Here is a 26,964-nt window from a genome sequence, read left to right on the forward strand (position 1 = left end):
GAGATGCCCCTTTCTTTTGTCCTTTTCTCTGCCCTCCCATCCTCTACCTTGCTACTGACCAGTTAGAAATGCTACTCTTGCTTTACTCTGTGGCCGAGCTGTTGGTTGCAATTTCTCTCGAGCAACAACATTTCCTCACCTCTGTCTCACATCATTCCACCACTTAACCAGATGGCTGTCTCCCCAGCCTCACGCCAGCTCGTGCACCCTCAGAGCAGCTCTGGAGGATCATCTGCCGCCTGTTGCTTTCTCCCTTTGATTCCCAATGGTGCCAAGTACGCAGCACTGGAAATTTCTTCAGAACAGAAAGGTGACACATCGATGCTCCCCAGAGCGAGGCACAGATAACATGCGCTGGTGGTAAGTTTATCAGTAAGCTAATACAACAATCGGCACATACAGTTTTCTGTTAAAAGAAAAGTTACGTGCTCCTTTACGTAAGTATGGTATGAGAAACCGCACTACCAACACACAGCTTCTCTATACGGTGGCCTACCAAGGATCTTCTGATTTGGCTGGAAGGCTTGTTGAGTGGATTGCATCTTGAAAAATATCACCACTTAGAGGTCTGTAAAACCAGTGTTTTCCCCGGGCACCACTCCGTAATGACTCCCCAGGGACAGGAAATCCCAATAACTACTTCTACTGTCCAGAGACCGGGGATGCAAACATTTTGAAGGAAACCTGCATCCTGTAGGGACAGATGTACGTTCGATCTAGTGCCTCTGTCCCTTGATTTGTCATCGCCACCAGCAGTACAGCTTCTACTCCAAAATGGGGGTAGGCTCAAAAAGCAAGACATGATTAGGTATGGGTACAAGTTCTGCCCGCCGTTTTCACAGCTCAAGACTGAAGAATACACAGTATTGGTTTAGAAACAAATAAGAAAGATAACTATTGTGGCCAATCCTTCTATAATGACAAAATTGCAGCATGAGATTTTTTTGTTCAAGCAGAATAAAAATTAGGAATCCTGATGCCATGGCAGGTATGCCACGGTGACACCCTACAGGCTTAGTGTATGCTGCACCAGGATGGCACTGTGCTGAGAGACAACGCTGCGGTCAGGGTGTGAAGCTCAAGGGGAAAAAAGAGCTGGCAACAACCTATTTTCTTTCTAAGGCTTGAACCTTCAGGCATGTTGCAACTTCACTTTTTCTTTTCAAATTCTGCTCATAAAAGTAGATCTTTTCCAGCTCAGAATCGGGGGCAGAGAGTGAGGGAGAAGGATGGAAAGAGGAAGAACGCCGGCACAGAACTAAGACTTATGGGAGCAAAAAGTTGCTGTGCTGGTACTTGCGCAGGCACGTAAAGCACGAAAGTGTCTCTTTTCCTTCTGTTGCTGCTCTTCCACTCCAAGAAACATTGCAAAACATAGCAGACACCCAAGTATTTTGGAAGCAAATGCAACTAAAGACAGCAGATCATTCTCTCACCCTGCATGAGCTCCCCAGGACGAAAGGCTTGCCCTGAACTGTAGTGAGGTGCCGTGACTAGTGACAACGCGTGTTATTCTGATATCCCAGTTGTCTACAGAATCATAGAAAAGTCCAGGCTGGAAAGGACTCCACACCATCTGGTCCAACCTTCTATTGCAGGCAGGGCCTTAGGTTAGGTTATTCAGGGCCCTGTGAAACCAAGTCTGTAATATTTCCAGCAAGGGAGAGACCACCACTCCTCTGGGCAGTTCACTTTACCCTCATAGGTGGGTAAGGTCCCTTCTACCCATTTTACAGATGAAAAGGAGACACCCAGAGAGAAACTGGTCCACCCATGCTCACCCACTTAAAAGCAGATCAGGTTTTCCTAATGTGTCGGGACCTGATACCAAACAACCAAATTCACAGAAAATTCTGCACCTGCTTGCAAGAGGAGCAGGGGCATGCAGACTCCATATGTCACTGTGTCGTTGCCCATACGAGAAGACCATATGCTGCCACACTTGTTTTTACACCTACAGACACGTCAGCGTGCAGTTATGCTGGCTTTCTAGCACAAGCACTGCTGATACCCAACTGCTGTTGAGAACCACCACATCTGGCTGGGTTCAATCCTCTGCCCTGGCCAACAGAGAAGAGTTTAGATACACAACATCATCTCTCTACAAGGTCTCCAGGCTTCTTGCTTGACAACCTTATGGTAAATTTTATCCCCTGCCTTTTGTTCAGGGGCTGGAGGAGTGGGGTGGAAATCCTGCCAGTTATGGGTGACACTGCCACTGATTGAGAGACATCAGCCTGGGTGTTCAACACAGCTCCTTTTAGGCAGGATGCTGCTGGACTAGAGGAAGGAGGCCAAAAATACTTGCAAAATACATCTTCTGTTAGGGGTAAAGTACATATTGGCTGGAATAACGGTGCTTTCTTTTGGCACCCGGGAGCACTGGGAAGGAGACCTCTACTGTGGATCAGAAAAGGATGGATAACTACTGCCCCTGTGCAAGACCAGAGAAGGGAGCTGCTTTTTAGAGTAAAAGGTACCTGCATGGCTGGAAACATCCTGAATTATGGGTTTATAGTGATATGGAAATGTGCTATGTACTCTTTATTCTGAATGTCCTCATAGAAAGTTTCTTTTTCTCTGCCAGGTTCCAAGCCTATTTTAAAAACATCCCCCCCTGCTATGGAGTCTTCTCATTTTCCTCTGCAGTAAGTTGAAAATGACAGGCCAATAATGCTCACACAGGCCACGCAAAAGGATTTCCACCATGTTGATATAAGGCAGGACATCCTCTATCATGACTTACAAGTGGTAGAAAAGGCAAGAGAGGGAAGGTCCTTCCTTAAAACCAGATTTTCTCTACATTTGTATGAAATAAATTACCCATGAAAGCCAGGAGAAGCAGTTTGCAAAAGCAGGCAGTACAAGAGAGAAACAATGGGCAAAATATTCAGCTCAGCTGTAAAAGTGCATAAACGCAAGCCATTCTCCACTGCATCATCTGGGAAAAGCGGCTTTTTTCCGGGAGTAACCACAGACAACCGCGGCTACACAGCAGCCTCTGCTAGCCGAGCCGCGTCTCCGTCCCATTACCGCTCAGCAGATGTCCGCTCCGCCAGACTCCAACAACTGCCACCCTGCGCAGTAATCTGAGTGGAAAAGCTGATTAAATAGCCCCCGTAGACTGGACCAGAGCGGAGCGTTCTCACCACCCAGCCGCAGGTACCTGATTTAATGGGGTCAGCGTCCCCACGGACCGTGTGGGACTCAATCGGGGTAGCGCTGATGGGAGCATCCTGCTGGAGACTCTCCACCAGCGGCACTGGGTGCCCAGGGTGAGCACCCTTCCTTCACCCTCCCTCCCCAAGCCAGGAGAGAAAGGCCAGCTATTTACGTACAGTACTACTCAAATAAGCGTGCTCCTGCTGGCCTATGCTCTACCTGTGCTCTTTGGCTGTCATCAGCACAAGACTTAAACCTCTCTGGCTGTCAGTTCATCACCTTGGCTGAGCGCTGAATTGCTATGAAAAAAGATCTCGACCTTTCCTCAGCTGCATGACGTTATGTTTCTAAGAAAGATCTCTTATTACGCACTTCTTCAAGAAAATCTGTTTTTAGGGGGGCTATTTAAAAGTCTGGCTCAAAAGAAGGAAAAAGAAAAACCACCTGTAACCATCCCGGCTATCAGGCAACAGCACATCTGGGGACCAACACTGATCTGCAGCTCTAAACAATCATTACGGCTCATTCACATGAAAAAGGCGATTTGCGAAGACTCATTCTGTAATAAAACCCGCGTGCTGCCGATCCAAGGAGGAAAGCACTGGGGAGACCAGTTGATGCGGGCTGTTCTAAAAATATCAGTTTGTGCTGTCATCTGGTGAGAGTATGTCATCCTGTAATCTTGGCATCTGCAGGGACAGCAAGTTTCTGCCTAATTATTGCTGCTGAATCACATGACAAAGCATGAGGTACTAAAAAATATATCTATATAAAAACACCAACAGAAGAACACCCAAACCACAGGATCAGACCACTGTCCTGGCTTCAGCTGCTGTACGCTCACACAAGCCTGCGGAGGCAATCCTGTTTTTTACAGATCTTTTTCCTCGGTTAATAAAACCCCAAAACATAAACCCAGATTAAAAAAAATACCAAAACCAAAAATCCCTACTCCCAGAAGGAGGGAGCGATTCATCACGTTGGTGTGTCAGCTCCTGCTGCCTTCACGCAGCGAAAGCCACAGCATCCCTGCAAGCGCAGGGCTGGCCCCTGAGTGCAAGGGGCTTCGCGCCCCAGCGGGGTTTGCCCAGCTTTCCCCTCTCCTCCTCCCCAGCAGCCACGAGTGCCAAGGTTTCTCCCGTGCTGCTGGTGCGTGCCCAGGGAATGAGGAGTCTGCTCAGGGCAGGCCCTCCTTGGAGTTAATGGGATCCCTGTTCCCAGCAAAAATACATTTTCTACACAGATATTTTTGTTCAAGGACTAAACTTGGCGCGCATGATGTTCAGCCAGTCACAAAACCACCTTTCAAAACTTGGGCTGGCTGAAACAACACTTAAATGTTAGAAGCGTGCCACCGCCTTAACCACTAACCTGTTAGAAATGGAGCAGAAGAATCTGCTGCTCCTGAATTTCCTTTAGATTTTTTAAAGGCAGCCAGCCCCATCTTGGCTCCATGTAAGAAACCTGCCAGCCCTACCTCTGAGACCTCATTTTTGAAAATAAGAGAGCAGCAAGCGCAGCTACGGTCCTGAGGCTGTCAGCATCCTCAGGCAAGAAGTCCCCTGATTCTGATTTCCATGTATCAGCTTTACTGAGCAGAAAACAAGCTTTCTGGTAAAGAATAATAATAATCTTCCTCATGGCATATTGTCTCCGATTCAAAACTCCATCCAAATGGAGATCTTTTCACTGTCTAGTTCAACTTCTAAGGTGGCGTTGTAGTGAACAGTAAGTCATGCTCAGACCTACGCGTTTGTCTTTGGTATGAATTTCACCCAGAAATATGTTGAACGCCAATTAACAAATCAGCAAGTAGTCCAAACTGATACGGACTAATGAAACACCAACAGGCATTTTGTTGCGTTTCCTAGGATTCTGCTTTATCAGAGATGTTAATCATCAAACAGTGCGAACGTTACATGACGTTGCTATTAGTTCCTCGTGCACTCTACTGCTGCCGTAAGATGATGTGGGACCTAGATGATGCTAGGGTAAAATGAGTGACTTGAACTGATCTGTGAAGTATTTTACTTGTAATAATTTTTGAACAAACCAACGTGACTCCAGCACAGCTCTGTTACAGAGCCCAGAGGCATCCCGCTAAACAGCATGTTGAAATCTCTCTCAGAAGATGCAGCTCGGTGAGTTTTTCAGACGGTGAAACCAGCTCAAGAAGTTCCTGCCCTGCTTGTGCTGAGCTGTTCTCCACCCCTTGCCCGAGCCCTGCCAGCATCGCTGCCTGCACGGCACCGTTATAAACTGGATCACTGAAACAATCGAGGTAAAACCAACTTCTTGGATGAGTTTTGATGCCGGAGGAAATGTTTGCCCAAGCGGTAGCTGATCATCGGCTCCTGACTTTCCAGGCAGCAGTAAATGTCCCGATAATCTCCCCTGTCGGTCTGTTTGGGACGACTCGTTGGCGAATGCCAAGTCCCTTGGGACTCACCCGCTGAGAAGGACCACGGGGCAAAGTGCAGATCTGTGGGAACCCCGGGCTGAGAGAAGACCCATTAATTTCAAAATAAAAGGTATTCTAGAGACAGGCAAGGGAATAGTGACATCTTTATTTATTGATAAACAAGCTGAAAAAAACCAAGGTGATGATTATCTGACTGGGCGGAGGGCATATCCAGTGCTCTTGGGAAGCAGGCAGAGATAGAGGAACAGAGGCCCCAGCCCGCTTAAGAGGGAAAAATTATTGCTGAGTGAACAAAGCAAGAAAAAAGCGTATTGCTTTTCTCCTTTCTTTCTTGTAAGAGAATAAACCAAAACAAACTCAGATTTGTTTATATGCCTTAATGTCAGCCCTCTGAAAGGCTGGGCACGGCCAGCCTCAGGGGCACAGGGCCAGTGCAGCGGGACCAGGCAAGGCTCTCTCCAGGGACCGTGCGCAGGCTTACGTGCAGCAAACGCGCACAGCCACTAAACCTGCAATGGTGGTGTCTCCTGCATGGGTTTTTTCACTTCCCCTATGAAGAAACTGTAGTTGATTTTCTTCCAAAGTAAACCCCGCTCTATACCTAGAGTATGTATAAACTAAATACCTACGTATTTGGCTTCTTTCTTTTCTTCCCAAAAACTGACTCCAACGTTTCTCGTATTTTTCATAGAAAACACAGCACTCGCTATTCCCAGGTATGCCAATAACCCATTGTAACTGTTTCTGCCTGCCTGCAAAATGCACCTGGCCACCCTCGTGAAACGGATTTAGTGTGAGCAAGCGCCAGGCTGCTCTGCTGAAAGCATTCCCCAGTCCTGAAGCCTGTAAAGATTCGTTATTGAGATCATGAACACTGCAGAGAGAAGATTTTAATTCAGGGGTCCCTATTGCTACAGCAAAGTGGAGAAGTAACCAAGAAAGCAATTCAGAACGGTTGCATCTGACGTCACGCGAGGCGCCCCTATCAAAGCATGAGATCCTCAGCGCGAGGCAACCTCTCAAACAGCGCTGCTTAACAGACGAGGAAGGGTGCATGACGAACTAGCTCAGCAGAAATCATCTGCGCTTGCACCTGATACCAGAGGCACCCCGCAACAGCCAGTCCACTTGTCAGAGAGAGGGAAAGAGGCTTCCACAGATGACTGGACAGTAATCCGCCAAGGAGAGCTGTCTCGTTAATAAATCTGTCCTCTGCAATGAGACTCCACTCACACAGATGTGTCAGTTCCTTTATTCGGAGCGAGCAGCCTGAAAAAGATCACGGCGGCTACGCTTTCCGTGAATGGCACAGGCGGGGGTGAAGGGGCAGCGGCGAGCATCGGTGAGGAGGTGGTGTGGTGTGCCTTCTCCGCGCTGCCTAGGCAGGTCTCCCCGCAGGCATCTTCTACCTATACACTGCAAACGAAGATACAAAAGCAGGAGGCTGCCCTGTGTCATGCAAGGCTGTCAATAACATGTTTTTTTAGGCCCCATTTGGCAGATTGTACTGTTGGATGTTGGCCTTTTTTTTTTTTTTTCACCTCATGCAAAAAGAAAGGGTTTCTAGATCCACTGCTGCTCACCTACTGCAAAGCTTCCCCTTGAACATCTAACTGTGAAACAGAGAATGAAAACTCAATTAAAGATGAAAGGGGCAAATCAGGCACCATAAAGTCAAATGACACCAATTCCTTCTTTCCATCCTTCATCCAGAAAATAAGGAAGTTGGAAGCAAGCTGCAAACTGAAGGAATGCCTCGTTTAACCTCAGCACTGGGATACTCTACATACTACTCTGAAGTTAATAGAACACTATCAATAATTTATAGCTAACCTTTTATCCTACTATATTTTGAAATCTACTCCCTTATACTAATAAATAAACAAAGGAGAAAGGGCACTTTGTGTGGCACCTACCCTATGAGTCAGTGAATATGTACGTGTGAGCAGGCAGAGGTATGGGCAGGAGCCTGCAGAAATCACAAAAAGATGACAGAAACAATGTTTACAAGTTCAAATGCCCCCAGCCATGGAAAACAAGCAATGGAAAAAAACACATCCATCTGGAAAAAATTAATCTGAAGAGGCTAGCATTTGAAGAGCACCTATGTCAGAACCCAAAACTACAGATATTTTCTTGGTGGAGTCCAAAATAAAATGATACCCACTCCAGTCCTGGGGGGGACCAACAATTTTTGCATATTTAGAACACTAAACCCAGGACATTCCTGGGACCAGGATCCCACCTTTGCTATTTCAATATATAATTTCTCCCTTTGCTACATTTTTTTTTCTCCTAAGAAATACAATTAAAAACCCAAACAACTTCGCTAGTGTTGCTGTACCGCAGCAGCAATACAACTCTAATTCAGTCCAGATCTGCCCCAAACACCCGATCCTCAGTGCATGCACTGATCTTGCAAAGACGCTCTTCCTCCTCTCCCCTGCAGTGCTATCGCTCCACTGACCGCAAAGCCCCTTGCCCTGTCCCTAAGTAACACAGCTTGGCTACGTGCAGCATTGGCTGCAGAGAAGAATCCATCTGTTGTGACTTCAAAGGCGGCAAGCTGGAGCTCTGTGATTCCTAAAACCCACAAATATTCCACCTTGGTTTGCCTGATTTGTCATTAACATTTCTCATGCCTAAATTAAGCAGGACGCATAGCATCAGATGCGTGCTGACAGTGCTGCAGCCGAACAGCTTTTATAGCTTAGCCTCGTTTCCCTCCACACCTCCAAATGTTTCTTGGTTGCGCCTGTTGCATACCAACACATACCAAGCCATCACAAGCCAAATTAATATTATTAGTGTGCACTAACTATTAAGTGTTTGGTGCAAACTCCAATAAAACTAAGGAACCAAGTATTTTACCACATCTACAGGGCACTGACCTGTTTGCCCATTTTCCCTGTTCTCAAAGATCCTTCAGCCTGGTACCCAACTCTGTGATGAAGCCTGTTTAGCACCAGTGAAGTTCCCCACATTCAGACTGACAACGTTCTGAGCTGAGATGAGGGAATCAAAGTTAAAATCCAGCCCATCTGCATCCATGAGTTCACTGCGGATAATGGACTCCATGTCACACTCCAGGCTCCCATTGAAAATATCCAGGTCCAAGTCACTTGGGAATTTCTCGTGTCCCATGACCGGGAGGTTCACGCTAGAGGAGTACAAAGAGGAGCCTGAGAGCGGGTCAGAAAGTGTTTGCATAGACTGATTGACAGGTGACTGCTGATGTTTGGTGGATCCCAAGCTGTTCGAGTCACTCAAGCCTATGTTACTGATGGAATTGGACAAGGCACGGCTGCCACTAAGAGAAGAGCTGTGGGACTGGTGCTGGTGATGAGGCAGGCTCTGATTGACCAGACCACCCTGGCTGGACTGCGCGGCAAACGACATCATGGGGTCGTTGCGGAGCATTATATTCCTGCGGGAATTCTGGGCGGACACAGCTGTGCTGGCTTGTGACATGAGTGGGTCAGACTGTGTCATCATGACATCGCTGTGACTAAGTGCATCAGAGGCAAGGAGATCCTGCAGCGTCTGGTTGTTGTAATGAGAAATGGAAGAGAAGGTGGCCTGCTTGTTCTCCTGAATGGTCTGCATGGGTGACTGCCGGAGGGAATTCAGGGACGACGGCCCAAACACGGCGTTGTTGAAACTACTTGATGGGGAACCCAGCCCTGAACCTTTGGAACCATACGGAAAACTGGAGCTTCTCTGCATTATCCCCCCTGTGGGCGACTGCTGGGAGGGAGGGAGTGTTATATTGTCCAAGAGATCATCCATGAGGTTATCTGTCAGTCCATCGTTCAAATTCATTGTCCCAGCCATATCAGTCAACCTAGGCAACTCCACAGTACACGGTTTGTTTACTGATGGGGACAAGCTCGATGGACTACTGTACAGCATGGGAGAAAGCGGAGCGTCGTCATCTTGAACATCATCTAGTTCGGCGCTTGCCAAAATCGGTGACAAGCGGCCACTGATCGTACTGGCGTTTGAATTTGTACGGGAGCGAAAATCTGTCCATGCATCCAGCTCGTCGCTGCTGCGGGAGGTGGGGCTCCCTGGCCACTTGGAGAGCTGAGAAGGGCTGTCCTCGCTCGTCTCCTGGGCGGTCTGCAGGGCTGCCTTTTTCTTCGCTGCCCGCCCTCTGCTCTTCGTGTACTTGTTGCTGTTGTCCATCGACACAGCGCGCCTCCGGGGCGCCTTGCCGCCTTTTCCACCATCTGGATTGATCATCCACCAAGAGCTTTTCCCGGTACCTTCATTCTGCACCCTGACGAATCGGCTGTGGAGCGACAAGTTGTGCCGGATTGAATTCTGCAGGAAAGGAACAAAACAAAACGTCAAGACCAGCACTCCTCTTTTTCTGCTACCCAAATCTCAATCACAAAACCAACATCACATGAAAACAGCAACACGAATAAAAGCATTGGGCCCTCCTGGACATCAACACGGGTTTCTCGGATGGTGGATAAGGGCAGGCTGGAACGTGACTGCAGCACAGCAGCACGCTGCTGCAAAGCAAACCCCGTGCTTGCACTAGCTGTGCCTTCCTGGTGCCCATCTTTACACCCCCAAAAACTGCAACCTAAGGAAAGGAGGGCGACACAGCTCCATTCCTGCCAGCAAGAAATTAGACATTTCTCCCTTACTTTTGACTCAGGACAAACCTCTATACTATCAGCAATCTTGCCAGCAGTTCCTTGAAATAAAAACTGCAGAGACACTGCAAAAATCTGTCTGGAGGGGTAGTCACACTCATCACAGCCTCTGCAAATGTCTTTTTAATTTTTCATGGGCATGTGTGTTGTGTATTTGTTATAATAATTCTTGAGAAAACTGCAAGTGCTGTTGCTCCTCTCCCACAGGCACTCTGTGCATGACTAAGCTGTACTTTCTCTCTTGATTAGAGGCACCAGAATTACGCCCGTACCGCAGTAGCCGGCCAGCTGTCCCCTCGCTATAGTATCTTCACAGTCTTCAAAACATGATGTGACACAGTAGACGGCGGTATCCCTGTCCCTGTGAAAGCTGCTAGATGCAGAGTGGTATAAAGTTGCTGTATACAGTTGGATACCCCGTGCTGTACGAGATGCTACAAAATACAGTACTTTCAGGGGAGACCGTGCACAGTCTGCTCTTCCATATTATCTGCTTGCTCTAGTCAGCAACATCTACCGTCCAAGAACCACGTTGGTTCAAACCAATGATAATCATCCCAGAATGAGAAAGAGGCAGAGAAAACTAGCCCACAGTAGCCCTAAGTGAAATGACTCGAGATTTAGACCAAAATAACTGAGATGAAAATCCCACTCCACTCATCCTGCTGATCTTGGGCTTAAAATACAGCTCAAAGGAAGGACAAGCGAGTAGTATTTGTTAGCGAGAATGCTTCCAGGTTTGGTTTTGTTTTTTTTTTTTCCTCATGTGCAAGTCAAAAGATTTTTGGAGCTATCCCATATTCCTTTAGCAAAACAGTTGTGCTATTCCTCCAGGTTGAAGATGATCAAGTTTAAAAAGCTGCACAAGTTCTTTTGTCTTAAATTTTGGCAATTACCAGGTATATCTATAAAGAGGATAAAATCCCGTTTGTTCTACCAGCATGCTTTAAAAACACAAAGTCAACAGGATCATAGCATAATCAAACCATCCAGGATAAGTGTCCTTCATTTGCAAACCACGGAAGAAATTCCAGATTTAAATGGGCAAAGAATGAATCAATCAACAAATCATTCACAAGCATCTCGACATTTGCATCCTTAGGATAAATGGATGTTTGACATAAGTGAACTGGAGACACATTTCATGTATAAAGAAATACAGCCCAGCTTATTTTAAAGAATTCTTTTCAGTACAAAATGCCTTTTTTTCCCCCCTGTTAAGTGTTGTGGTTTTTGTCAGATTGTGAACTGGAAAACACGCCTGAAGTTCTTCTCGTACGCAGACAGCAGGCGCGTTTGTGATTATCACTTAATGAAAAGAGAAATCATATGGGCCACGGTTCAAAATAGCAACTGTTATGTTTTAAACAATTTGCACAAAACAGCAGACCAGACTTCGCAGACATACTCAAGAGAAGTTTGAGTCAGTGTCTCAGCTATAAACTTGTCCATTTCTAAGGGACTATCATGCCATCAAAATATGGTGGATTGAGTTGCAGCATAATAGTTCTTCAGTCTAAGGAAGGAAAGAGCTTTTTATTATTTAACTGATGACATTTTAACTATATTTTGAGTCTGGCAACAGTCTGTTTCTAACTTCTAATAACTAGGCGCCACTGCTTTCTTCCTCAGGTTTCTCCCAGCTGGCTGGAGAATTGCTGTTTTTTTCAAAAATAACCTTTTTTGCTATTCCAGCTTGTACTGCATCAATGCAGGTGGCTCTCACATTCATCCCCTGTGACCTTCACAGACAACCACTCGTGAGAACATCTGCGTGGGGATCTCTCCTTGCAAAGAGCCGGCGGCAGGACGAGGACAACCAGAGCCAGACCACCACACCAAGCCAGGCTACATGAGCCATAGAAGCCATGCTGTTCCCCATCTAAAAATGCTGGCTATAAGCATATACAGCACCATGACTCTTGCTAATGAAAAAAATCTTAGGAAACACGGAAAAGAAACACCCAAGGTGGCATACGCAGCATGCCACATAGCTTCAGATATAAAAACACTCGGCCAAAGCACCAGCAGCTAACAGTTTTCAACCTATGGTATTCTCATAAAATGGCTTACTTCTGCTGGTGGTAGCTGTAGTATGAAACTATCTGGCCCAAACCCATGAAAAATCCTAAATGGTAAAATTGTGAGACTGAGGCACCTTTCAGGATGAGGGCTCCTGCATGTGTGGATATGTGTGCGCACATGTGTAATTTTCTCCTTATTACATCTTTTTGCTCAGTGTTGGTATTATACAAATAATAAAAGAACGTAATAATACTTTTGCATTTAAAATTGGTGGTTATAAAAAATCCAAGCAGTTTGTTTTCCTTTACATTATGCAATATGCCACTTACGCTCCGGCTTCTGTTTTTCTTTACTTTTCTTCTGTAGGAAGATTGTTTTCTTAAGCATAATTATGGGCCAATTTAGTTTTCTGTACCCCATCTCCACCCTCTGTTCAAACACCGCCTTAAAACCCACTTCTTTCACGTAACCTCCCCTGCTAACCTCTTCAGCAACAGTATCTGAGTTTCATGGTTTCTCCTTGTGTTGGATGCTCTGCCAAATCAAATTATAGCTGGATCCTATTATCCTTTCACATGCAAGTTTTGCTACAGAAGTCACCACGATTGACAACTTGCATCAGTAAAGGCTGTTGTGCTGTGCTACCAGGCTGCAATCTGGATGGAAATAACTGTATTTTCGACCTGGTTTCTGAGCTGTCAAGGAATGTTCCCATCTGCTTAAAATATAGGAAAACATCATGGGACAATCCTTGCTCACGATCACGTGCATTAGTAATATATGACCATGTGACAAACTGCACGGAGGTGGGGAAGCAAAGAAAATATGGTTTATCATTTGAACCCGCTGCTGATCAAATTAATGGGGATTTGTCTTTGACTTATGCAGGAGACGGATTAGGCCATGATGATGGAAACATAACACATTTTTCCATGCCAAAATGCAATGAGAAACTTTAAAAGATCTATAAAGGAACTTCCATCAATCTGTCCTGGAGACCATATGTAGATGGGACAGATGCTAGCCAGGCTGCAGACACCTTGGAAAGAGCTCAGATACCACTGATGGGTACAACATACGGACTGTAGAAGAGCAGAGTAGAAAAGAAATACGATGAGCTCCTCCCTTTATTAGTGTTACTATTTATACCGGACTTGAAGAACGCTGTGCGCTCTGCTAAGAGCCAGAAGACTGAGGTTCCTGCAGATAAGATCAAGAGCATCCCGTACAGCATTGAGCCCAGCCCAGCCAGGTCCTGGTTCCCCGGGGAAGTGGTCCTGCAGGGAATAATGACCAGCCCTGGAGACGAGGAAGCCCCAGGGCAGAGGAACACACCAGGCGGGTCAGATTTGGTGTGAGCAGAGGGTGGTGCAGTGCCACAGGCAAGCAGCGCTGCTACCCTACCTTGGCTTAGGCCGACAGCATCAGGGGAAGGGGTGCAGCTGGGTGCTGGCTAGTAGCCAGGGCAGCAACACGTGGGGTGACAGCACTTTCCCCAAACTTGGGGCCACGCTCTCAGCTCTTAGAAATGTCAATCCACTGCACTGCGTTTGGTTCAGTTAATACTCCTCAAGGGAACCAGGCACATTTTGCTCGCCAAGAAAAAAGAAATCGGCTACCATGTCCTAATTACACATCTCTCTTGATATTTTGATAAGACTGCAAAGGGGTAAGCTCCCAGAGAGGACACTCAAACATTTCCCAAGTGCTGTATACCAGATTTGATACAAACAACTGCATGAGTCTCCCAGAAAGGCTGGGCTGCGCGTGATTTCAACACACTGGCCTTGGTCAGGCAACAGCAGCAAATGCTCGAGCCTTTAAACCGAGAAAATTCCCCCTGTCTGCGCCTGTTTCGGCCTCTTCCAACCCATGTTTACCTTGTGGAGCCCGTCCATTAACTCAGACACCAGCTGCAAGTACTTCCACTGCAGCACAGAGTCTTTTTTGTCTGGAAGCAACATGTGGTATCAATTTATCATCCTCAACAACGCAACAAGGAATCCACTCACTTTAAAAATAAAAAGAGAGTTGTGTAACTTAACTCTTAAAAGCCCCCGCTTTAAAAAAAAAAAAAAAAAAAGTCTAAAGATTAGCAAGATGAGGTGCAGCTGGTGGCTGCCGAGTCCAAGTTACACACTGGTCTGTTTTTATTTCAGTGTTTTGTAGCGAGTGGCTAATTCGTTATTTCAGATACTCCTAAACTGTAAAGTTATGGCTACAAATCAAAAGCGGTTGTTTATTTTAACAACGGGGATACTAGGACATGATGGGAGAAAAACAAACGCTATCTGCAGACCCATAAATGCTGCTAATGCTCAGTTGGGAGAATTATACTTTATTTTATACTGTATTAACATATTTAATGTTCTAACTTCACCATATGAAGTTGTTGGTAGCCACACGGTAGGGAAAGGCATCAGATCTAATACCACTGAAAAGAAGCCATGGATGTAACTCCAGCTTATCAGCCTCCAGCTGACTGGAGGGAGCCCTGCTTCTCCATGGCCCCGCTTGCAAACTTGAATTTCAGTTTCCAGCCTGCGTCACCTTTCTCAAAATGTTGTAGCACGAATCTCCTTTGGGATGAGCACCCCTACAAGGAGCCTCCACCAAAAATTAGACAAAAAATGAAACAAACTACTTTCTTTGCGTTCAGCTGTCGCTGAAACAGGAGGCTGCAAATAATCAACACATTTTGCCCATCCGTCCAGACCAGTGTCTGTGCCTTCTCACGAAGTAACTCAAAATTTGCTTCAACTACCAGTTTTACATATTGTTTGCTTTAAAGTCCCCAATGAGATTCAACTGCAAGTAAACAAGAAAACAGATACAGTGACTCCAAAATGACGAATAACTGAAGTTGCCAATTGTGTGCCTGTATGTAGGAATTTCTGGTGAAAGGGATTTGCAAGTCTAGGCAAGGAGATCTTTAAGAAATACCAATCTGTTGGTTCCATACAGTCATTTTCTGCCTCGCTCTGTAAGGCTGCAGTGCTGCCCTTCTCAAGAAACTTAGAAATCCGCAACCCAAAGAGGTCTCAGAATTGCTGCCTCTTTCCCATGAGCTTTTGCAAACCAGAAAAAAAAATATATATAATTTTAAAAAGTAGTGAGGGTGCTCTGGAGATGCAGAAAAAGCAAGAACTAAAACATAGGGAAAGTCATCCCACAATGCCTATCTAGGCATGTTGTACCGATACACATCTTCTTCCATATAAAACCAAACAGTATGTATTCTGGATTGTTATATTTTCCCTAAATTATAGAAGCTGCAGGGGAAAAAAAGAGCATTAAACAAATTACACACAGAAAGAGAAATCCTTCCCGACACCCAAACGCTTTCGATGCTCGATGTTTGGTATCATCTGCAAGCTCCTAAGGCGGCTCCCGCAAATCCCACCAGCTGTTCAGCAGAAGCAGGCGGCGAGAGTGCACCAGGGTCCCACAGGGGACATCCAGGAGCCCTTCGCACACGGCTGGCAAAGGCCACCGTCCTCACAGTCCTGCAAAAGGGGAGGTGGGATGACACAGGCTCAGCCCTGCCACCCAAACCTGTAGGAAAAGGGGAAAAAAGAAACCCCACAGATTTAGGGGGAAAAAGTCAGCTCAGCATCTGAAGGGTAGCTCTGTGGATTCGCCTTCTCATCCTCTCTTCAAAGGAGTATTTCTGACCTTGGTGGTAGGGGAACACCAGAAGAGGCCCCCGCTGTAATTAGCTCTCTGCCTGCGCCTCTACCCATCGTCCCCCACCCCTAGGAAGAGCAGAAAGCCTTGAGGGATATTAAAGCTCCTTGGGATAACATTTAAGTCCGGCGAAGATTTATCCTCCGAAAATGTGCTGGCTCAGATAGGAGAGCAGTACGCAGATCTGCCTCCGTCCTGCACGCAGGGCGTCGCGCCGTGCCAAATTACGACAGGAGAAGGTGATTAGCGCGGGGAAAACAAACCCTCCCTAACAACGCGCGCCTCGCTCCCCCCCGCCCCAGCTGCTCCTTGCCACAAGGGCAGGCGGCAAGCGACATGCCCGCCAAGGAGGTCTATGCCCTCCCTTTTGAAAAAAAAAAAGCATCTCAACGTGTGGAGTTCAGGGAATGGAGCCACAACTTACTCACAAGTTTTTCCTAAAAAAAAAAATTAAAAAAAAAATTAAAAATTAATTCTAGCTAAAACAACTGCTGCCTCACTCTTTGCAAACAGTGATATTGCAAATCGCTACGCTGATGTAAATAAAACTTAGCTGAAAATATACCCTGCCTGGAAATTGTCTCAGAGCATCATGCTTCCAGTTAGCAGAAAAATCTCCAGTTATTTTACAGTCAGATGTCCTCTGACCACAGGAGGACTCTAATAAATAACATTTGTTTTGCTGTGAGTAGAGCATGCCGGTTGCCGCTTATTTTTTTCCACTGGGTGTTGGGAGATGAGAAGCAGAGAGCGAGGAAAATGCTGATATTTTAAGTAATGCAGCTGCGGAGCAAGAACAAGGTTGGGTTCTCCAGCATCTTCTCTCTGCGTCAGGAGTCACGTACCCTGGCACCTTTTGCTATAGGAAGTGCTTGCCTCTGCTATGCTGACACTCTTCCATGTGAATATGGGATTTGGGAATCAGGAGACAGGCACCGTCATCGGGAGGTTGTTAAAGGCACCTCGTCAAGAGCCGCCTTTCTCATTCCCTTCCCCAGGCTTCCTATCGCGGCTGCCCAAAATTCAAGAACACAATTAATTTTAGTCAAAGGATTTAACTTAATTAAGAGTAGGAATTTACTTGAAGGCATTGATCTTGCAAGGTGCTGAATTTGTGAGAATCCCAAGGCACCAAAGCACAGGCTTGACGGGGACACGAACGCAGTCAGCGAGAGAATGGAAGATGCTGTCACCAACTGCACTTCAGCACAAGGAGTTGCATACAAAAAAGCTGCAATGGACCCACGAGGCTGGGTCGTTGCAGAGCCAGATCAAAACAGCTGTAATTTCTGTTTAGGAGCACTGTCACCAGCAGATAACATCATCATTTTTTTTTTTTTCTCATTTTTTCTTAATTGCAAGCCCCAGCATTTAAAGCATCTCCACTGTAGGAACTTTGGAAACGACACCACGCCGTATTTGTGCAGCCCCTTCAGCCGGGAATCGCTGTGTTTCTCCTCCTCCGTGCCACGGAGCCCCAAGAGAAACACAGGCACACACAACTAATCAACCCAAATATTATACGTACAGTAACTCTCATAAAAATAGCTACCACTGTCATCACAGCCCCAATCCACCAGCTGCTGAAGCTACTGGAAGAGTCCTCACAAACCTCAGCGGTCACCCAGTTAGACCTCAATGAAAACAATGCAATTTTACTGCGAGGCGGACCTCACCCTGAAGGCTTTGGGTTTGTTTTGCTAGAAAGAAGAACTAGAAGGAAAAAAAAAAAAAAAATTCCCTCTGTTTTTCGTTTCTTAGATGCAAAGATCCCAGCACAACCCTCACGCAGCATTGTGGAAACCAGAGTGCTCAATTCTATTTTTGCTCATTCTCAGCATATGGCCGTTACTATACATCAACTATTTAGAAACACATATGGGCGTTCTTTCATGCCTTTATAAATAAATGTGAGTGATGCTACTGCTTATAATAATTCACTAAAAATAGTAGCTTCCCATGGAAGATCACAAAAGCCTCTCATTGCTGAATCACCTATTATAAATCTTTATTTTTTGAAAATTTTTTTGTGGTCGTGGGTTGATTTTTTTTAACACTTCCTAAGCCTGTAAAATGCAACTAAATTAGCAATAACTTCCACTGCACAGTGGCAGGGAAAGAGTAAAATCAGTGTGCATGAAGAAAGCCTTCCAGGGTTCCTGCCTTACCGAAGTGCAAGGCTGCCTTGCACGCAGCTCCGTAAAGTGCTAGCTGTGAAATGATAGATTGTTAAATACCCGGGCTGGATTAATTGGAAGCGTTGAGCTGCACACATTAAATTGCAAATCTGGTGACAGTTACGGCTGACATGTGACTGATGGGAGGAATAGATCTGATACGCTGTCGCCTGACCGAGTTTGATCAGGCCTGAGCAAGCCCTTCAAATGCCGGCACAGGCACCCGAGACCTTCTCGCAAGAAAGCCTTCAAGCAACCTCCGAAACAGCTCCCAGCATTTCTGCTATGTAGACTAATCTGAAACAGGACCCCTCTCCTGTGCTATTTTAAGCACATAAATAGTTTATTATTGAACGAGAAGATATTATCTGATTTAAAAAAAAAAAGTGCGTTCTAAAATATGATGCGCTTCAGTTGGCAGCTGATGTCGCAAAGGGAACGGTCCTGCTCCACAGCCCCGAGCGCTGTGGGGAAGCCGGGGATGCACCCAAGCGTGACCCTCGGTGGGCCTGACCCGCTGGCTTTTAGGGGCAAAAACCCCTTGGGAGCCCCATGGGAAGGGCAGCCGGGGTGGGAACGCACAACTGCGACTCCAGGTATTCACCGAGTTACTGCAGTGCCGGTGGGTACAGGGTGTGAATTAGGAGACCAGGGATGAGTGAACAGAACAACTTGAAAAACAGGTATCTCCTCCCTCACGACTCGGGACTGGGTAGCTATGGCACCACCAATAAATACCTGCGCATTCTTCCAAACGTAATGGGAGCTGTAAAATATTAATACCTTTTGAAAGTAGAAAGTGATCAGTTTTCCTTTTGATGTATTCTGAGGCACGTTCTGCTTTCGTCCTGAGACTAAAGCATGGGTCCTCCCAAGCCTCTTCCCTCTTGGTTGCTTACGGTTTCCTAAATTTTCCTTTTGTGTAGGGGATCACATGTTAAACACTGCATTGGGGAACATATTTGAAAAATCGTACAGACTTGCTTTCTGCATACACAAACCAAGCTCATGCCGTGCCAAAATAGGTTCTATATATTTGCACATTACATTGGGGCAGCCCCAAAACCAGCCCTGCCCACAAACACCGCCGAGGCACGTGGCTTTCGTTTCCATGCTGTGATGCCCTATCTGCAATCTCCAAGTTGACAGCATCTGATTCCCCCCCGCCATGGAGAAAAGCTTTTTTACAGCCTTAAAATTTAACCCCCCTTACCCAGCCAGGGCAGCTCCAGGTCAGACCCTGACGTCCGAGCTAGCGACGCTGGCCCCCCTTGGCAGTCGGTGGGGAGAAATGGGCACTTCCAGCAGAAAAGCCTACCAGGCCATCTTCCCGTTTTCCTCTGCAAGTGCCTGATCCTCTCCACTGGTGGAGGTGGATCTCACCCTTCGCACAGGGAGGCTATGGGACCGCGGCTGCTCCCAGCACCTCCCAGGGCATGGTGGCTTCAGAGAGCTCGTCCCCACTGGTCTTCACCAAACTCTCCCTCTGCCCCTCCCGATTAATGCCAGTCTCACCTAACTCCATTTACAAACTGTTTTAGTTTTCAATAAACCTCACCTCACTTGGATGACTTGCATGTTACTGGTTTTACTGGATTTTTTAAACTTATTTTCTGTTCACTGCAGGGGTAAAATATACCTGAAGAGCTGACAAAAAGGAAGATGACACCCATTACGCTGCCAATGAATCAGCCCTTTGCTACAGCAAGCAGGACATTCCTGTTTCACATGCAACTGGCACTACCTCACAACTCAGGTAAATGCACAGGTATGAAAGTCATCTTTTTTTCTTTTCCTGTAAGCTGTTTACCTAATCCGAGAAACTAAGATCACTGTAATTGATACAATCACAATCGCAAGCGCTAAACCTTGAGCCTAAAGCTAGGCTGTGTTAAAATGCTTTGGCACTTCCCGATGCTTTGGTAGTGCCCCACCCCGACACCGGAGCCCGGATAGCAGAAGGATGAGTGGAGCCCTTTCACGTTCCCGGTTTGAACCTGTACGCGTGACTAATCCCTCTTGAAGCCAATGCTGGGGCCTTTGCAGTTGTATCGCTCAGTACATAGACATTTTTCAGAGGCAGCCACGGAGCCACAAGGGCAATGGGTTTCAGGACCCTGACTGTGCCAACAGCCAAGGTCATCACCATGTACTAGGACAAGAATTACCGACCCTGTAGGTTGCAGTCTGGTTGAGCTCCCATTGTGGGAAGGACTGCACAAGTAGAAGACACTTGCATCTGGAAGTTTACAGGCTCAACAGGCAGACAAAGAAGCCTTAATTCAATAAAGATGCTACAGAATATAAAATCAAGTGGCTTGCTTTGGTTTCATTTGCTAGCACAAACCAGCTTTGTGTTACCTGCCCTCCAGGACAAGCATCGAGGCAACTTCTCAGTACCCTGAGATGGAATCACTTCACAGACACCATCCCCTGCTCTGGAAATGTCTAAGTATTGACTTGCTGAATCAAAACCTATGTGTCTTGGGGTTGCAGTAGCTGTATGTACTCTGAGATGGCCCCCCAGTCCCTGCAGATAGGTGCTCTCTTACGGCGCCAGACTGGCAGATGAATTTCTGCTGCTCAGAGAAACTGGTCCCAGACCCCAGGTGGGTTGGGTGGACACATGTCCCATCCTGCTTTTAGGGGGAAAACACTTATGTTAGTGGAACCACACTGCTTGAAATAAGCCCTTTTTCAACACTTACGTGTTCAAGACACAAGGCAAATTTTAAAGGACAATGCTAAGAATGATGGTGCCTTTGTACATCATCATTTTCTTATGACACTGTTCACAGTATTCATAGCTCAAGAATGCCAGGCCTCCTGAGCATGCCAGGTATCATTTTCATAACAAAGGTACACAAGAAACAAGCACCTTCAAGTTGCAGCTGAACAGAGGAGGACACAAAGAAAGGAGCATTGGCAAATGCTCACGGGGATATTTACCCTCCTTCTGGGAAAGGGAGGGGACCCACTACCAAGCACCCTGAGCAATCTGTATAGATATACAGTATGTATACATTATGACAGGTCTGCTAAGACTTTTATAGTATGAACTGATACGCAAAATATAAAACGGGCTAAAACAAACTAGCTTTATGCCTTTTTTTTTTCCTTCTTTTTTTTTTTAATCTTTTCCTGTGATTAAAGTTTAGAGGAGAAACTTTTTTTTCCCTAGAAAAACAGAAATGAACCAGACTACTTTTTGGTTAAAATTAGCGATGTGGGGAATGAAAAAATTACGGAGATGGAAGAGTCCACACTTGTCTCTAGTTAGACTTTTTTCGGAGCTGGTGGAAACTCATTTTGTTTGTAGGATCTGACCATGTGCCCTGTTACGAAGTGACATTCTCACCTACAAAGGCTTTTGCATGTATCTAAATGCATACCCTATGAGCTACTTTATAGGCTTGAACAGGAATACCCTCAATGTGTAGGATTAGATATGCACCAGTCTTTGCCAGACTTTACCTTGTTGACAAGGATAAACAAGAGGAGACACACAGAAATTTCCGATTTCGTTCACAGGCAAGTTTCAAAGCTTGCAAAAGTAAATGAAAACCTTCTAGTAGTTTTGTCTCAGGCTCTCTCTGAGGTGAAAATGCACCATATTAATTATTTTCAGCAGAAATGGGTTCTTGGTGGCATCCAGTCACAGCTATAACCCCAGCAGCCCTTCAAAAGCAGAATGACAGCTGAGTCACTAATGTTAAAACAGGGATGAGAAAAGGAAAATGAAAAAGAAACTAGGCTGCTTCCCCTGAGGAGCTAAATACAGTATTTAATGGCATCTTTTTATAAGGTTAACAAATCAAATGCTTCAGCTATGAATTGTTGCCATCATCATAACTACAACTGGATGACCCTGGACAACCTATCTCCGTCTAGGTTTTTTCCTCTCGTGACACACGAATAAGGAGGAAGAGGCTGGAGGCAGCCCAGCCTTTCACCATACTCTGGGCCTTTGGGGAGACGGGTAGCGATAGCCACATAAGGTTCCAGCAGGACAAACAGCAATACTGTCAACAGAGGGGGAAGACAGTGGGAGGGAGCAGATGGGGTACTTGTCTTTCCCTGCATCTGCAGCAGCTGCCATCTTCGTCAGCTGTTGCCCCCGTAGCACTCTGCCTGCACAGGCAGGAGCAGGCAGCGCTTGGGTTCCTCTTGTTTAACTCGGGCTAAAGAGTCGTCCCCCCTGCCCCACTGCCCTTAAATGAGCGTGTCAAAAGCAATTAAAATCAAGATGGCGCGAAACCTTAAAGCTATATGCATAGAGGAGCATCTTTTTTCCAATGCTGCAGAAGTGTTGGGCACTTCGGACTCCGTGTCACTCATAAGTTGCATTTTAATAAGTTGTGTTTTAGTGAAGTACCTTAATGTAGGCATATGCCAGAAAATATCTGCCCAGCAGAACAGTAAGGACTGCAGCTGATTTTCCAGGAAACCAACTGCGGCTACCTGACAGGCCTTCTGTACTAGGAGACCCTAAACGTACTCATAAGGCATTATGGCACAACAGGGTGAAATTTTTGCTCATTTTCACCTCCCTCCTGCTGCTCCAGTGCCACGCTTGTGAGCAACGGCCCTGGCTTGGGGCTGCACCGGGCGAGCTGCTCTGCAGCTCCAGGCCCCGACAAATGGTTCCCGCTGCAAGAGCCAACAACGTAATCGCAAACGCAACGGGAGTACAGGGCGGTTCGAAACGCTGCCTCCTCGTTTGATAGCAGCTCCATAGACGGGAGAGCACAAGATACCGGCGCACAGGGAACTGGGCCACCTGGGCAGACAATTCCTGGAAAGATCACATGCACTTGGACCAACCTTCCTCCTTGGGGCCGATGCCAGGGAGTGCATGTTGGACACTGAAGGTACTGCATTTATATGTGTTTTTTTAGAGAGCCACTTTCTCTGAGTTCCAGAGTTTGGCCTAACTCAGCCCTGCTTGCCAACAAGCAAAATTTCTATTTAATTAATCCCATGCATGTCTTCAGCAGCCTCTCCCTTCAGTTGGCTTAAAGCACCCCATCCATACCTTATCACAAACTCTGGCCATGTTATTATGATTACTTTAAGTATAATCTGAGCATGATGCTGAACAGCAAGTAATCGCCGTTCTTGCATGCAAGAAGTCTGGCTGACCTCTGCAGGACTCTTCGCGGGAGAAAAAGTTTGCAGGATTGGGACCGAAGCCTGAAGACAGGGTCATCTCTTCCCTCTGCCCACCCCCTCTCCCTTGGCTCTAGCATCCAGTACATGCTGTCCTCTTCACTACTTCGATGCAGTCCTTAAGGCTTTAAGGCTTTAAACCTGAATGAAGAAACGCAGAACGAGCAAGCTCTGTGATTCAGGGGTATTTAAAAGAGGAAAAAAAGGGCAACCGTTAGGCAGAATCTGCCAGGAGAAGGAATCAGTCTGTGAGCCAACAGGCAAGAGTCCATGGTCTTTGAATTTCAAAGACTTTCAGGAAAGACAACCTCAAGATACTTTCACAAGCTACTTTGAACAAGTCACGGTTTGGTACTCTGCCGGTTTTTTCCTCCTCTCCTTTTTTCCACCTAGATAACTTTGTTTTTTTCACCTGGTGAAAGGCAAAATAACTTCAATAACTTTAAATAACTTTACTCCACCATTTATGGGCACTTACATGTCAATTAGCTCTGGACTGCTGCTACATATTGGGATGGTGTACATGCTTGGAAAAGAGTCCCTGGGAATTGTAATGCCATAAAATGCCTCGGTGCTTCAGCCCCATCCCATCGCTCTGGTACGCTAGCCAGCGAACACAGAGCGCTTTCTTCTGCCATGCCCCTTCTCCATCCCCCGCTCCGTCCCCAGAGTTAGGACATTGCTGGAACCAGGTACAATGCTGTTTGTTTGCAACCATGCATGTTTAAAATAAAAAAAATGAAGTCCTGTACAAAACCAGGATCGTAGCTCAGGATGCCTGCAATCCGGCACCCTTACACTGCCCAAAACCACAAAGCTGGAGCTTGCACATTTAGATAGCAAAATGAAGACAAAAGCTGTAAGCAATCCCATTTGCACGCAGGGAGCGGCTGCCAAGATGTGCTGGTGCTAACCAGGGCCTTACGAACGTTTGACTTGTTTCGCTCCCAGGTTTCCACCCTGAGTCCCGGGTGGGTGGAAGTCACTTGGGGACACAGGCGGGCACGGGAGAGCCCCGCACCTGCAGCTCCCCTCCCGCCGGGGAAGGGGCCAGCTGGCAGAGCCAGAGGAGGGCACAGCGTTCGGCGACTCCAGGCAAACAACCCGGCCAAGGCAGGGGGAATAAGGCCAGGCCTCTCTCCTCGGTCCCAGGCACGGATCAAGAGAGGTCAGCGTGACGCTGGGTGTGTTGGAGAGGTCTCTGGAAACCCGGGGCTCTGCCTTGCAGAGGAGCAGAGCCGGCGAGAAGGAGGTAACAGCGCCAGAGCCTAACTCCTGCGGGTATTAATAGTCGTCACATGCTTGTCAGGAGGGCATCTACCCTTTCATAAGCACACACTGTCAATAAGTCTTATCAACAAGCAGATCTGGGACACCCCAACAGCATGTTTTGCTAGGAGAGCATGGGGAAAAAAAATAATCCGCAACTTTAGTCTTGTTGACAACTGGTCCCTGCAACGTGCTGAACGTCATCTGCCAGGTACTGAATCCCCCAGTGCATGCTGACTCTTACTGGAGAGAAAAGCAACCTGCTACATCACCTCCCTACTGCTGACAACAGGACTGGCTTCGCTATTGAAGAACTTCTGGAGCTCCACCTGTCAAATGACAGCGAGCCCTCCTGTTTTGTGGGGCTTTTTTTGACCTTTTGGAAGTACCCAGAGAAAAGCTGGGGGGAGAGTCCCACCATCAGCCAAGTTTGCAGGGATGCTAGGGAGAAGAAGAAATAAACTGGCTGGGAAACATCATGGTGTCATGCTGCTGTCCTGACGCACGGATTTTCGGACATCACCACACACGCTGCAGCGAGGTCTCCACCCCAGAGCCCAAGCACTGCAATACAGGCACTTCACGGGCTCAATCACACCAGTCCTCCAGACTGGCAGTGGTTTTGACAAATGGTCTTCTTCAGGAACAGGAAAAATTCAAAGCATCCTACAGGACACGATCCATGTTCCTCCACGGCTATCCCAAAAAGTAAGGGTAAAACGAAAAGCCTGGGACAGACGTCAGCAGCTCTCAGGGGCCTGACAAGCACTGGAAAGGAGTGCTTTCCAGCACCAAGAAAAGGCTGGGAGTATCACCTTCCCCTGGGTACATAGCAACAGTTGCTAGTTTTGGCAGGCGGTGAGACGCAGTGCAAGACGTGAGGGTGACATCATTTGATTATCACCTCGCTTCCCTCGGATTCAATTGGATTCCAATAAGAAATTATTTTTAGAATCGCTACAGACAAAAGCCTCAAAAACTAATTTATTACAGATTGGGGTAGAGGAGGCTGGGGACTGTATTACTAGCAGACAAAGCCTTAACAAGGCCCAAGTATGTGGAAACCGAAACCACAGCAGGAATGACATGTACGTATTAGCAGTGAAGGTAATTAGCCTTCTGAAAAACACACTTAAAGGCGGGGTGGATTCTCCATTGCTTTAAGTTTTTGCATTTAAGGCTAGATAGTCTTCCAAAAGGTGGGATGAAGCTGAAACTGAATTTGGGATTTGCTGTTGAAAGAACTGATGGGAGCTCTGAAGCTCTTATTCAGAAGGTCTGCCCTTAAAATCTTACAGTTTGCCTGCTGCCTGTACTTGGGGAGTTCAATTCCGCTTTGCTAATACGAGCATTTACAGTTATGAAGAAAGTTAAGAATTACTAGAGGATATCATGACATATGACGTAAATACTCCAGGCAAAGCAGTACAGGAAAAAAACCAAAAGCCCTCCAAAATGTTAAGCAAGACATCCATCGCTTTTGTCCCAGACATGAGAAATTAATAACATCATGTTTTGTTACTCTGTGCCACTGGGAGCTTGAAAGCAATCTTGCCTCCCATTTCAAGTTAGCCGTGGTGTTTGTTTAGGAGAAAAGGTTCACATGACAGGCTGGAGGTTTTGAAGGAGACCTTTTGCTGAAGCGGCAGCAGCTCTCTGGAGATAAATAACTGCAGGGATTCCCAGGCAGCCGCCGGTTTGTCAGCTGCGGTTCGCTGCTTGGCGGTGCACAGCACTTCATTATGTTTATGCAACTACAGGTATTAGTATTTACAGCAAACGGCTTCTTTTTACATCCCTTACTTTGAATATTTGATATCCTTTATGAATTGTACTGTCTTGTGTTTTTTAGCTTGTCATTTAATATGCTTGTACAGTGACAGACTAATGAACTACTGACTGATGTGAGGAACCGTGTGGTATGTCACAACAACTTGTTTTGTAAAATAACAGGGCAAAGCTTTCTCTGCTTTTACAGCAAGGACAGATTCTCTGCTCTGCTTGCCCCAAATGACAGCAAGAAAAAATGCTTTGGGCAAGAAAGAAGGGGGGAAAAAAAAAAAAAAGGCAAGACAGACACAAAACTGCACTGTTAGGTTTTCAATTTGTTAAAGCCCTCGTAATCAAACCCAGGAACGCTACCCAGCGAGGGGCCCTGGACTATCACATCATCCCCAGTGCAAAACTTCTGACTGACGTAAGCAATTGACTTGTCTGCTGATTTGATTTCTACAACTCACTGCGTCGGGACGTGACCGATAAGAGCTGACTAGCAATTCCCACAGATAGGGATTTTGCAGAGCCTTGCACGCCGTACGGCGCAGCCAACTCCACCCATTTCTTTCTGCCCGTGCCACTGTCACCCGCAACTCTGAGGCAGACA

General features: G+C 46.5%; 1 protein-coding gene across 10 annotated transcripts in view; it reads right to left on the reverse strand.

Annotated features, from left to right (window-relative positions):
• Positions 1 to 26,964, reverse strand: part of FOXO3 (forkhead box O3) — a 96,844-nt gene that overhangs the window by 7,409 nt on the left and 62,471 nt on the right. For 3 of the 10 annotated variants that reach the window (XR_014227768.1, XM_082307846.1, XM_082307848.1), the window contains exon 2: positions 8,476 to 9,910. Coding sequence is in view for 6 of the 10 variants with exons in the window: in XM_082307846.1 (XP_082163972.1) it covers positions 8,510 to 9,910 (1,401 nt within the window). In the remaining 4 variants the exon portion in view is untranslated. Of the gene's footprint in view, positions 1 to 110; positions 9,911 to 26,964 lie in introns of those variants that run through there. The other 7 variants (XM_082307844.1, XM_082307843.1, XM_082307847.1 and 4 more) reach the window with 6 other exon arrangements.

This window comes from Platalea leucorodia (assembly GCF_965183815.1).
Source record: "Platalea leucorodia genome assembly, chromosome: 3".
NCBI lineage: Eukaryota > Metazoa > Chordata > Aves > Pelecaniformes > Threskiornithidae > Platalea > Platalea leucorodia.